Source organism: Festucalex cinctus, chromosome 18 (assembly GCF_051991245.1).
Source record: "Festucalex cinctus isolate MCC-2025b chromosome 18, RoL_Fcin_1.0, whole genome shotgun sequence".
Taxonomy (NCBI): Eukaryota; Metazoa; Chordata; class Actinopteri; order Syngnathiformes; family Syngnathidae; genus Festucalex; species Festucalex cinctus.
Genome location: NC_135428.1, coordinates 20,032,227 through 20,046,514, shown reverse-complemented (window position 1 = coordinate 20,046,514; position 14,288 = coordinate 20,032,227). Strand labels below are relative to the sequence as shown.

Genomic DNA, 14,288 nt, shown 5'->3' with positions numbered 1-14,288 from the left:
ACATTTAATTGACTTGTAATTGTTATATCCAGTTTAAATAGTTTGCACTTTTTTATTTAATAATTTGGCTTGTTTACAACTCATAATTCTGATGCAGTACTCCAGTAATCAATCACATTTCAATTTCATGAGATGCACTGTTTGCAGTTCTATGTCAGACAGACTCAAGAGGACAAGGTGGAGAAAACGAAGAAACAAGACAAGTGATGTTAAAATGAACATTTATAATGACTCTGTTGCCGTCGCAAAAATAATCTTTAAAAAACAATTCATTATTAACACTGAAATGCTGACTTCACTGGTTGTCCACGAGTCATAAAACACAACTCACTGAATTTCTTTTACAAACACAGTACTACAGTTACATTAAATAGTCATTACCGTTAAATCTATTTATGAATAATGTTCAAATAAACACATAAAACAATGACACTTGTTATAATCTTCCCGCTCGCCCACCCGCCTTTTAGCTGTCTTTGTCTTCAACAGTTAATCATCTAGAAAACATTCTGCTTCTGAGATGTTTCTTTGACAAAAGCCGAAAACAGACTGGCAGCATAACAATGGTGCCTGAGCTCTAATGTCTTAAAATTAGGGTGATGTTTGTCAAGAGGAATGGATCCAATAACCGTTCCACTGAACTAACATTAAGTTATGTAGGCTTGCCGCCTTTTGGCTCAGTACAGAATTATTTGGCACTCATTCAGAAAAAAAAAAGGCAATAAAAATCTTTCACACTTTTTTCCACATTGGCACTATAAGTAAGGCATTGTCCTTATGTTTGTGAATATAATCACTTTCCATTTCAAAAGATACGTAAATTCTAGCCTTGAAAGCCCTTCAAGTTGTTCACACTTTGGACTTTCTCACATTCCCCTTGTGACAAACAAAAGAACTGTTCCCAATCAAAATACATCACTTTGCTTCAGTTGAATTATTAGCGTGTATGCTGTCAGTCCATTTTTTTTTTCTCTGAGATGTAACAAACAGAGGTAAGCGGAAGTTTAAAAAAAAGAAAATGTACAACGTTGCAATGTACTGGCATGCTCCCTTCAGTGTACACTTTGCAAGCAAGTGTTCAACCCTGCACATGAACCAAAGAACCGGAAAAGAAACATGACAATAAACATGGTGATACATATCCAACATATACATGAGTTCTTGGGCATGAAGAAGTCAACTAAGTTCATGGGAGGTTTCGAGGGGTCAAAGACAAAAATAAATAAAAATGGCCACGGTTGATTGGCAAGAATCTTCTTTTCTCGATGAAAGTTGTCAGAAATACTTGAAGCCATTTAAAGGGTGAACACAGTATCAGGTGCTCATCGAACTGAAACGCAAACAGTGGTATCGTGTAGGCTGTTTGACAGTGAGGCGCAGGTAGATGAGGTTTTAAGGGTGAGGGGAGCAGCCTTTGCCAGTCTGTAGAGTTTAGCAGTCCTAGCCTTCTTGTGAAAGGGCTCTATGGAGGCCAACGAATGTCCGGAACACGTGGAGTGAATATGCTTTTGGAATGATACAGTAATTCATTTGGCATTCAGACATGGAGCAGTAAATGCAATACAGTAGTGAGGGCTGGAAGCCTAAGAGAATGAGACATTAACATCACTCATGTAACTAGGCCTTCAGCATTCTATATTTAATTGTTTTCCTCGATTATTTTTGTCATGTTGAGGTGGCTGAGAGAATCATCATTTTGCTGGTGCTGATTATGCCTCTCAGACTTGACGGTAATATCAAAATGCATCCCTTAGTGCCTTCAGCCCCCAGAGAGAATTGGCTTGATAAATTACGTGTATTTTCTAATTTCCAAGACTCGGTCAACAAAGACAGATATAAAAAGACAAACTATAGATCCCTTGTGGTCTCTCACGTTACTGTAGTTAAAAACAAAGCACTCAGTGATTGACACAAACATCTGCTGAAGGGAATGTGAAGGACAATGCTTTTGAGAGAAGGAACATGTGCTACTTCTCGGTTTTGTCTGAGACTCCAGCCCTTTCCATCACTCACCCACCAGGATTAATAAATATAAATCACATCAGAATAATAAAAGAAAAGAAAAAAAAAGCAAGTCAACACGGTTTGCTTCATTTCACACCTACTATGACCGAATTATCAGTAAAGTGCAATTATGCAACACCAAACAAACAAGACCATGTTAACAGTGAATTGGAAATTGGGTTAAACATAATCTGGTTCATGACAATGGCCGTGAGAGGCCTACCTGACTATAGCTGAAATCTGACATAGATATTAACTCTACATGTTTGTGACATTCCTGCCCTGATATTTACATCATAGACTGATAAAATTAAAAGTAATGGGTACATTCATAGCTTAGAAGTAGGCTTTCAAGCTGTGACCAAAAAAATAAATAAATAAAAATATGACAGGTTACATGAGGTTCAACCTATTAAATAAATGCATGTCTACTATCTACGTGTGTCTGATATAATAAAAAGAAAAGAAAAAGACAAAACAAGGCGCCAATTTTATTTTCACATTTGCTCGTTTCCCTTTTGTTGTTGTTTAAACTTCTTCCTGAACCTATGAAGAAAAGAAAAAACATCTTCTCTGATGATGTCTGGAGATATCAACTTTAATCTGAGATATGGGTGCTGTGTCAGTGCTGTTTTTCTGGGCCAACATGACAATAATAAACTCCTTTCCAACTCACAACATTAAAACACAACTTGATAAACATGAGGTGAGTAAACTTAAGTGCTCTACATTTGACTGCATGCAGTGTTCTGAATGTTACGTACGAGTCACCTCGCAAATTTTTGTCACTTTTTTTCCTCCAAAATTTTCTTTGATACCATGCATTAGAAGACGTGCAAAAAGATAACACCTAACTCCACAAACACATTTTTGATTGTTAATGGCTATGTTATGAATGCTTATAACATGTTATGCTTAGTCCATGCTGGCCATTAGAGACATTGTGAAAAAACAGCAGTACTTAAGCCACAGGTCAAACAAACACGCAAGGGATGCATGGAGTGTAAAACAACATGGATCCATAAAAATCACAATCTTTTACTCTTATTCTATGTACCTATGGGGTAAAACAATGCACAGACAGTTTCTTGTCCTTTGTTTTCTTACATAATGTATTTGATTTTGATTATCTTTTCTTAACTTAAAAGACAATGTTTGGTTGGCACTTGATCAGCACTTCTAAACAAGATATTGATATCTAACAATTGATCGCACACCTACAATTTCAGAAGCTGCAGAGGTCTAGTTTGGCACAGGTTGTACTATGGAGTCTATTATTACTTTTATTATCTTATCAATACTGTAGTATTCTATACACCTCGTTGTATACTCCCACCTTTAGGAGCATATTTTTAATCAACTGACCAGACATCTTTTCAACTAAAATATTTTGTATAGTATACTTATCAAATAGCAGCATCTTCATAACTTACAAAAAGTACATGTAAACCTATTCATTCAAAATTTTAGTAACTTCAAAGATTCATACAACAGACATAAAACACAAAAACAGGACAACATGCTACTATATTGCTTCCAATATTCTTTACATTTTCTTACTGTCAAACAAAATAATCAGTGACAGAAATATGGACACCACCGGTTGATGAGTCATCATAATGCACAAACAAATCGCAAAGCTAATCTTAATCAGGCGTAGTTGGCACTCTCATCATCCACACAAGTATAACATAGTTCACATTGTATTGACAACGCTGGACTGCATTTAGACTACAAACTAGAATAGCTACAATAAAGTACATATAGATCATATGACATGACATATTGTATTCCACAGAAATGAGTTCTAGTCATTTTCAGATAAGAGGATATGCATAAAGGATGTCATTGTTTCAGCTTGAGGTCACAAACAAGTTCCCATCGTACTTTCATTTAACTTATGCATTCTGTTTGCTTTGTGAAGAGGCTGCGACATGAGCTCCATTTGTTCAGCCGATACATGAATATTCATGAATGCTTAACCAATATTTGCTTTCGTCTAGGAAAAAAAAATTAGGTCTTTTTTTCCATTGTTTTTTTTCCCAAAATCTTATTTGTTCTTGTTATAGACTTAATTGGACACTTTGCGTTAAAATTGCTGGTTGGTCTAGTGTGGGTGTCACAGTTTTGGAGGCAGGTGTTTTCTGTGCATTTTAAGCCTTGTGAACTCTGCAGCCTGGCAAAATAGTTTCATACCCTTTCGACCTAGTGCATAATCCCACCAGCAGCACACCCAACACCGCTCATGAGAAGACAAGACAGGAGAAAGGAGAAAGAGGGGGAGAGAGAGAGCGAGAGAGCACAGTGTACTGTACAGGAGGAAAAAGCACAGAGCTATTAGGTCACAGGTGGGACCTAAGAATGACGACAAACGGCAACATGCAAGGGGGAATAAGATGTTGAGAGAAAGAGGAAAGTTAATGAGGTGCAGAGAGATATAATATTTGGCACTGTTTTGATCAGAGGTTTGAAGAATAGCTCCCTGCAATCAAGCAGTCCAGTTGCATTGATAATCCCCCCCTGCTTTGTGCTTTTATTTTATTGTATGCTAAAACACTGGGCAGTACAATGTTCTATTAAACAATTATTTCACGAGAAGCCAAATTGGTAACAGAGGACGTTATACAGTAGTCGTCCAGGAAGGGAGGCCCACTGTGGCAACAGCCGCACAAAATGTTCACACAGACAAATCCATTTGCTTTCAGAAATGCTTTGAATTATCAAGAAAATTGGAGGGACAACAAACTCTAGGTTAAAATTTTCCACAAAAATAATTCCGATTTTCTTGGATACTACTCAGCTGTGTGCACAACCCTCACAGCGGTGTGTTCAGACAGCTGGTCATAGAGCTTTAAGTGAAAGGGACTGTTGGACGATGTCTTAGTTGGGGGTGGGAAGGTGGGGGGCTAGGTATGGTATCATTTGGGAGAAGAAAAATGTAAATTTGCCGATCAGAACACATCCTCTAATTGAAGAGCAGTGTGCCTGTGCTGACGGACTTCATGAGACGTTGGAAGATAAATGCATTTATGGAGAGTCGGGATAGTCAGGTCTTGCCTGTGTAACAACGATGTGCACATGAAAATATACACACATCCCAAAAGTGACAGACAAGCCTCACATTGTGTTCTTAATGTCTCACAGTGCAGTCTTCATAGACCAAGAGTACTCAAGATGAACACAATGGATAGCAGCACAGAGGGAGGCCAAGGTACTCTGAGTGCTTAATAAGTAGTTGGCCTCCTTGCTTTAGATTAACTATTATCCATGAAAGACAGTGATTCAAAAATATTTATGTGGCGTTTTATTACATACTCTGCCCAACGTTTGTGAAGAGTCACGTGTTTTGGGATTGATAAAAGGCTGCCTGGATGAACTGAAAGAAAGGTTTTTGTCTTGATGTAAATAGAGAAGGATGGCTCACACGGGAACTGTGACCAAGCCTTCTTTTCAAGTGTCACTCTATTTCCCTTTCATTAGAGGATGCCTCTGAAGAATATTTGGTACCCTTGATGTAAAGGCAATAGTTAGTTTGTTCACAGATATTGATTCATTCAGCATTCTTATCAAAATGCTGTTTGCAGTGCTTTGTTCCCTTTGCACTGAACGGGGTACATACTACTTAGAACATCAGCACGAGTCTGATATTTATGTCAATTATGGGGATATTCACATATGACGATAAGGCAAACCACTGCTAGGTATATTCTGGCCATGGCCAATTTTTAGGGAGTAAGGATAGGCGTGAGAGCTTAATACTGAATTGAAATGCTGACGTCGACCCTTTTCATTATGTTACAGCATGGGTCACATCTTCTGGGCTACTCGTGGCTGGGCAATAAATCAGCCAAGTGGGAGTGGGAGATTTGGGTGTGATAATAGGGAAGGTTTATCTCGAATCCGGTAGCACCAATAAAGATTTAAAACAAGAAGCTATTTCAGGGTGTTTGTTGCCATGACTGGATATATTTCAATGTTTGTGCATTTGTGGGAGCGTTAGCTATGTGTTTTCATGTTAAATATATTTATACATTCCTGTGTGTCTCCTCTATCCTCTCACATGGATTATTGAGCCCTGAACTATACTCGCAGACTGCACATGTGAAGTTCAGACTGGGCTTGACTTTTACATTTCTTTCACTGCAAAACATTTGATCCCTGTAAATAAAAAATATCAATAGGCAAATATTTTTTTACATTCAGATCAACCTGCATTCACAGGTTTAAATATTTTTTTTAATTGAATCTGATCATATTAATAAATAATGGATAAAAATATAAAATACCCAAATTTAGAAATTTCAATTACAATATATTTCAACAAATGTCAACATAGGTAATAAGTAAATTATTTGCTTCTCGTAAACTGAGGTGGCCTCAGGTGCTTGTTGTAAAACGGCTCCCCCATAACAGTGCCTTCTACATTGTATACAAAGAGAAAGATTTGTGAAACAGCTCCATTAGTTGGCTGTCATCTCACTGGACGCACTCAACTCACCGGGAGCTGAGGTCTGCAACTGACATCAAAACCATTGAACCAAGATTTTAAAAACAAAAACAAAACAAAGGAAAGGAAAGAAAGTAAATCATCAATGAGGTTTTAGAAGAAGGTGAAACCATATGCCTCACCCTTGAATCTGCAGCTTGGCAGTGGACCAGTTCAGCTCACTCGGATCACCATCATCAGAAAGGACTCGACACAAACTTTTAAAAAACATCAGGACACATCAGTCCGTAAACACATTCAAATATCACACACGCTTGTCTTCAGTGTCTCCCCCTCCTCCTCCTTTTTGATCCTCTCATTTAATTCTGAAATATTAAACACATATTTGGACATTTCTCTTTCTTCGTCATTGTGACCCTCAAGTAGAATTCTTCTCTAGCTCTGTCCTCATCCTTTCCTTCCTTCCTTCCTTTCTTTCTTCTTCCTTTCTTCTCTCTTTCCTTTTAACCCACTTTTTGCGGGTTGGTAGCACGCACGCCCTGCTCATAAGTGATCCGCTGGCTGATCAGATACTGCGCTGCTTGAGTAGCTGCTGGCGACCCTGTTATGGTGACTTTACGGTTCCGAGTACCAGGAATGAATTCTCCCTTTTTGGAGATCTGGATGCGGGCTCCTGTTAGCTCCTGGTACTCTACCAGCGTTTTTCCTCCTTTTCCCAAAATTGCACCAACCAGATTTTCAGGTACAGCAATCTCAACCACGTCCTTGGCTCCATCTGCAAGCTTCTCTGTCGCTAATAGGGAGGAGGCCATCAGTGGGGATGACGCGTTTAGGTAACCATTGGAAGCACCTGTCGCAGCTGCAAGAGAACCGAGGGAGAAACCACCAAGCCCGGTCGCCGGGTGGCCGGCACTGCTGGAGGCATCGCTAGCATAGGAGGCTAGGAGGTTAGCTGCAGCAGCGGCCGCCGGGTTAGCGCTCGCTGCTACTGCAGCAAGCACACCAGAGGCTGCTGCGGGGTTAAGGCCCAAGCCCAAGGTGTTGGTATTGTAGCCATAGCTGGCCAGCGTGTTGAGGGCTGATGTGATGGCCAGGAGGTCATTGCCAGAGAAGCTCGACATGGCAGCAGGGAAGGCACCCATTCCTGTCAAGCCGGCCTGGCCCAGAAGGCTGGAGGCAGTGGCAGCTGCCGCAGCTGCGTTAGGCAGCACCTCGGCCGTGTTGGCGTAGGGCGATCCGGTGGGGTTGGAGTTAGCGACTGGGCCCGAGACGTTGGAATAACTGATGTTGAGGCAGCTGCTGCTCTGAGGGTCCTCCTGGATTTTTTGTACTATGATTTCCACTGCCTTACGGTTCTGTTCAGGCTCACCACTGATGGTTACCACTCGCTCCTGCAGGTTGATGCCCTCGGGCTTCTGGGAGAGCTGCACCCAAGCCCCTGACTGCTCCATCACTGCTTTCACTGTGGCTCCTCCCTTGCCAATAATCAGCCCTGCTGTGCTGTTGGGCACAATCAGTTTGGCCTGCAGAAAAATATAAATAATATATAGTAGCAGCAAATGAACAAGAGAACCTTTTAACAGCATAAACAGAACGAGGGACATGCAGCTCTGACTGAGTGGGAGCTATGGCAGCGCCTGCTTTACTCAGCAATTTGTTAATCCTAGGGGTTTAAGCTACAGCTGTCACATGGTTTTGTCTTGCTATGAAAAACTGTAGGTAAAAATAACCACATCCCCTCACTTTTTCCTGACCTTGCCAGCCTGTGGGTCATGGCCCAGGGAATGACTAACAGTGGTAACGAATAAACAAGGTGTCCTAGAAGCCAACTGTGCCTACCACATAGAGACCACACGCAAACAACTAGTGTGTGTGTACAATGATTGATGACGTGACAACTCCCCCGAAAGCCAAACAAAAATATCTCAATTGGCCCCTCGTGGCTGGCTGCAGTATAGTTTATAATCCAAACTCTACTCTTTTTACGCTTAGGGTTGCAAAGTCACATTGAGATCAATTTCTTATAAATAGGTCAGAATGGCCCCATCCACCAATCAATATTTGCAGATACTGGTTTAACTTATGTCATCATCTTTATGTAAGATATTCTCACTTGAGATAGATGCCTTCACCATTGTTATCCTACACAACAGTCTTCACTGTCTGTACCTGTTTGATACGGTCAGGGTTGACCGTGGTCTGTGGCTGCAGTATGCTGACTGGCTCTGGCTTCTGAGCACTCTGGGGCATCTCTCGGACTTTTTCAGCAATGAAGGTATGGACACCATTGAGGGCTTCAACAGTACCCTGTATCAGACAGACACGTTCTGTTGTTCCTGCAATGACAGAATAAGAAGAGGACACACACAGCTGATCAGTTACTTTAATACGCTTCGAATGGATTTGTTGGATTTGCCTAAATCTACATTCATATGCAGTCTTCTTGGCAACGAAAAATGTTCCTTGACATTCTACAAAGCGACCCAATTACTGAGCTATTCCTTCCTTCCCCCATTTATACAATCAACAGAGAAACAGCTGAAAGAAAGAAGCACGCTTGGTTAGTGAGCCACAGGGGGGAGAAAGATTCCTCTTCAGTGATGTAACTCTTTCACCAGACTAACATTGAGTCTTGCTTTGCAGTTCTAAGAGGCTCAACCTCTGGATTTCTTTCTACACCCATATTGTTACGCTGAGTTTTAAGAAAGCACTCAACCTATTGGATGGACATTTCTGCCTTGTTTTCTGTTAAAATTGTATTGTCACTCAGAAATGACAATAGTAGTCAGTAGATTGCAGAATGCAGACCTCCAAGACTGAACAACCCTCAACATGCCACCTTGTGCACATGACAAATAATTTTGAAAGATCCTGATGAGTTGGGCAATGTCATTCCACTCCAGTCCTGGTGTTGGCAGTAATGTGTATATCACCACTGGTGTCGGGCCGAAACCTCCCAAGTCACAATTTGGTTAATATTTTGATATTTCATTCCAAAGACATGCATGGCAGGTTAGTTGGGCGCTCCAGATTGTCCCTAGGTGTACTTGTGAGTGTGAATGATTGTTTGTCTCTGTGTTCCCTGTGATTGGCTGGCGACCAATCCAGGGTGTACCCCGCCTACTGCCCAAAGCCAGCTGAGATAGGCTCCAGCACCCCCACGACCCTTGTGAGGAAAAAGCGGTCAAGAAAATGGATGGATGGATTTTTATATATTTTGTTTCCACAAACCTATACTTAAAAAAAATAAATAAAAATATTGATCAATAAGTATTGAAAACGGCTTGCTTTTTTGAGGATGCCATGTTGTTTTTGAAGTCTCCTGAAAAGTGATGATTTTGGAGGTACAAGGATTCCTAATGTAATCAGAATCCTGCCAATACTTGAAACCTAAGGGTTTGAATCGCTGAAAACATTTTTTGAATGACTGAAAAATCTATGAAAAAGCTATTAAAAAAAAAAACACTAAGAAAAGACACACTTTTCAAAACGTATGACTTTACAGTGTTTCACCCACAAATTTTCAGAGGTTCAAAACGGTCACAAGCTGAGTTTCAAAAGGCATTTTGGCATTATTCTCCCTGGGCATTGATTTGAATCCCATTTTTGAAACCTGTAAACTCTGAACGTTCTCAAAACGTTGAAAAAATATTTGCAAACCTGAAAACTGGGTTTGACTCTCCAAAAAGCATATTAAATCATTTAAAAAGACACATTTTCTTTTCTAATTTACTTTTACAGTGTTCCACCCAGAAACTTTCAGAGGTTCAAAACGGTCACAAGCTGAGTTTCAAAAGGCATTTTGGCATTACTGTATTCTCCCTGGGCATTGATTTGAATCCCATTTTTGAAACCTGTAAACTCTGAACGTTCTCAAAACGTTGAAAAAATATTTGCAAACCTGAAAACTGGGTTTGACTCTCCAAAAAGCATATTAAATCATTTAAAAAGACACATTTTCTTTTCTAATTTACTTTTACAGTGTTCCACCCAGAAACTTTCAGAGGTTCAAAACGGTCACAAGCTGAGTTTCAAAAGGCATTTTGGCATTACTGTATTCTCCCTGGGCATTGATTTGAATCCCATTTTTGAAACCTGTAAACTCTGAACGTTCTCAAAACGTTGAAAAAATATTTGCAAACCTGAAAACTGGGTTTGAATCTCCAAAAAGCATATTAAATCATTTAAAAAGACACAATTTCTTTTTCTAATTTACTTTTACAGTGTTCCACCCAGAAACTTTCAGAGGTTCAAAACGGTCACAAGCCGAGTTTCAAAAAAGGCATTTTGGTATTGTTCTCCCTGGGCATTCATTTGTTTCCCATAAAACCTAAAAAAAAAAAAAAAAAAAAATAAAAAATAAAAATAAAAAAACAAGATCAATACATGCATTTACGCTTTACATCAAATCACCGGAGAAGTTTGACGGGTACCATGAAAATTTCAGAGCAGGTTTAGGACTTTATGTGTATGGACTCCATACAAATTCTCTTTAAGATGCATCAACCATCAACTGGCATTCCCAAATGGTTTAAGTCTGTAACTGTCATAGTAAGTGGACTCGCTCTAAACAGTTACCACAACCAATTTATGATTCGACCTTTAAATTGTCAAACCCACATGTTCGGATGTCCGAATTACCACTCATTCACCACCATCGGTATACCATAAGTATAGTATATAGTAGATGCACACAATGTGGCTGTGAATTTCCGTACACAAGCTTTTTTCACTCAAGCTTTTTTATGCCAAAAGCGGATGGGTTCTGAGTTCTGATCCATGCGATCCACCTTGCCTCCTCTTTCAAGATGTGAAAATGGAAATTGTTTTAGCAGTTTTTACGCACACCTACTACTTATCGAACAGAAGGCAAAGCAATATTCCTCAACTTGACTTCTACGGTTGGATCAGTTTGGCGAAGTAGAAAGTAAACATTAGACGGAGCGACACACAAACGCATGCACAAACGCACCCCCACACACAAATCAGGAGCGTGAACATGGCCTACTTTCAACCCTCCCTTTGGAACTTCGGTCTGTGAGTGGACATATTTCAAGTCAGTGGGATCTTACTAAAGCAGTTATATTGGAATGAATCAGTTGGGAAAATTGGCATTAAATTCTCAACTGTTTTGTCTTTTGCGTAAATAATTGGCTTCATAATGATTCAAATAATCTATTAGATACTCTTATAGCAAGATTTCAAATGAACAATATTTGTGGTTGGTTTTTATGGATAACTGGCTCTGAAGTCCTTATCTTAGCCTTAAAAGAAAACTTTTTGTTCAGTCATGGCTGAAGTGGTCGAGTATTTGTAGAGGAAAATTACTGCCGCAACCCCAGCTTCTCTTAAGTCTAAAGGTCACTGAGCGTGATTCTAACCCCCTAATTGCCCTTCACCATTATCATGAGAGTGAATATGAGTTACAAATGATGAACAAACTCCAACCGCTCTCCTATGCCCGTCTTTGGAAGTGAAAGAAAGTGTGAATGAGGCAAAGGTAAAGAGGCAAGATGTAAGCGTGCCCATTTTTCCGCAGTATACAGTACACACACGGTAATTTTAGCTAGCTAGCTATCTAGCTGGATAGATAGATAGATAGATAGATAGATAGATAGATAGATAGATAGATAGATAGATAGATAGATAGATAGATAGATAGATAGATAGATAGTAGGGCTGCACAATATATCGAAAAAATATCGATATCGCGATATTGGCCCTTGCAATATGCATATCGCAAAGGCACGCAATAAGTTTTATATGGAATTTTATGCTTTTTATATGAATATGACCAGTCAGATGCTAACTAAAATGTGCATCGCCATTCAATAGTTGAAAATTATCAAGACATAATTACAATTAATTAACTAAGATTACATGAAGGTTGCTTATTTTGCCCCATGAAAAATGTTTTTCTTTCATTAGGTAATAAAAATGTAATTTATTTAGGTGAATGTTAAATATCGCAATAATATAGATATCGCTATGTTCAGCAAGTATATCGCATATCGCATGTTTTTCCAATATCGTGCAGCCCTAATAGATAGATAGAAATGTGTGTGAAGCAAAAGGGTCCACGTGCCAACAAATCAAAATTGAGATATTGATACATTCGAATTCTGCACTTAATTCACCTTAAAAATGATATATAACACATGGACGCATCTTGCATCTTTCAAATGTCCATAGCAACCAGTACCTTAGGAAAAAGATATGAACCTGAAATTTTCAGGAACTGTTAAAATATCAATGGAAAGTCAATTGCAATAACAGGCAAGTCCATCATCCGATATAAGGTCACATTACCACAGTGAAGAATATGAAATTGTTTTGTTTGTTTTGTTTTGTCCCACCACCCCTCCCCAATACACGATCGGGACACTAAACTATTGTATTTACAAATCAATATAGTGTGTGCATTTTGGGGTGGGCTGTCATGGTGACTTTTTTGAGAGGCCCATTTTTCATATTCAAATTTCATAGCTCATTTTTATGTTCATCTCACCCCATATATTTAAATATATATATATTAGTGCTGTCAAACGATTAAAATTTTTAATCTGATTAATCACACTTTTAAATTTTGATTAATCACGATTAATCAGCTAAATTACTCGCGTATTTGCGTAATATAAAATAAATACAAAATACCGTAATATTTTGACATTAACGCATTTTATTATCTGAATGTCATTTGCAAACATTGATTAAATGCATGTACGCAATTGCATGCATGTGTGTATTGCTCAAAACAGCATCATAACAATTCAGCAATTAATTAAACGCTAATTACTTTTGTTTTATCTAAAGTCCCGTCGGGGTGTTTTTGAAAGCGAAATTTACCACCGAGCACACCAACTGGAGTCACCCCGCTCATTTTGGAACAACAGGCGGAGGAAATGCCGTGCATTGACCTAATCACTGACCTGCGCAGCCTTCAATGTAACCATCCGCGGTTACGTTCAAGGCTCAAGTGCGGTCCAAAAAAATAGTGCGATTAATCTGCGTTAATATGTGATTAATTTAACTTTTTTCTGTGATTAATTAATCTATTATTAACGCTTTAACTTTGACAGCCCTAATACATATATATATATATATATATATATATATATATATATATATATATATATATATATATATATATATATATATATATATATATATATATATATATATTAGGGGTGTGAATTGCCTAGTACCTGACGATTCGATTCGTATCACGATTCACAGGTCACGATTCGATTCGATACCGATTAATCCCGATACGAATTTATAAGTCGATTGTTGCGATTTTTTTCATTCAAATTTAGAAAATACTAATCAGTAAGCTTGTAGAGTGTAAGATTTATATGAAAATGTATTATTTATTTATCTGAAATTTCAGTCTTATAGAGGTTGTAATCTGTTTCATGTTTGAACAGCATTAAAATAAAATATTAAGGCTTAATGTTCCGTTCATATAACATTCTTCCATGCTCAAGGTGTGAATCCTAAAAAAAAAAAAAAAAATCGATTCTGCCGATTATTGAATCGATTCGAGAATCGCGCGATGTAGTATCGCGATATATCGCCGAATCGATTTTTTTTTAACACCCCTAATATATATATATATATATATATATATATATATATATATATATATAAGAATACCACCAGTGTATAAGACCTGTCTGGAGAATGTTCTGTGTTGCTGAAGAACAAATACCTCTGGGTCTCATCTCATATGTCAGGCAGCTGTTACATGTGGGAAAAGTGCTAGTTTGCTATCTCCCCTTTTAGAACATCTCTGGGGCAGCATCACTGACACAGGGATCTATCCAGCTTGGGTCTT

General features: G+C 38.7%; 1 protein-coding gene across 2 annotated transcripts in view; it reads right to left on the bottom strand.

Moving 5' to 3' along the window:
• Nucleotides 1-209: 209 nt before the first annotated feature.
• nova1 (NOVA alternative splicing regulator 1) overlaps nucleotides 210-14,288 on the bottom strand; it is a 44,373-nt gene continuing 30,294 nt past the window's right edge. For both annotated transcript variants that reach the window (XM_077505192.1, XM_077505193.1), the window contains exons 3-4: nucleotides 8,621-8,787; nucleotides 210-7,974 (exon numbers count right to left, since the gene is read on the bottom strand). In XM_077505192.1, coding sequence (XP_077361318.1) covers nucleotides 6,955-7,974; nucleotides 8,621-8,787 — 1,187 coding nt within the window. In that variant the 3' untranslated portion in view covers nucleotides 210-6,954. The remainder of the gene's footprint in view (nucleotides 7,975-8,620; nucleotides 8,788-14,288) is intronic.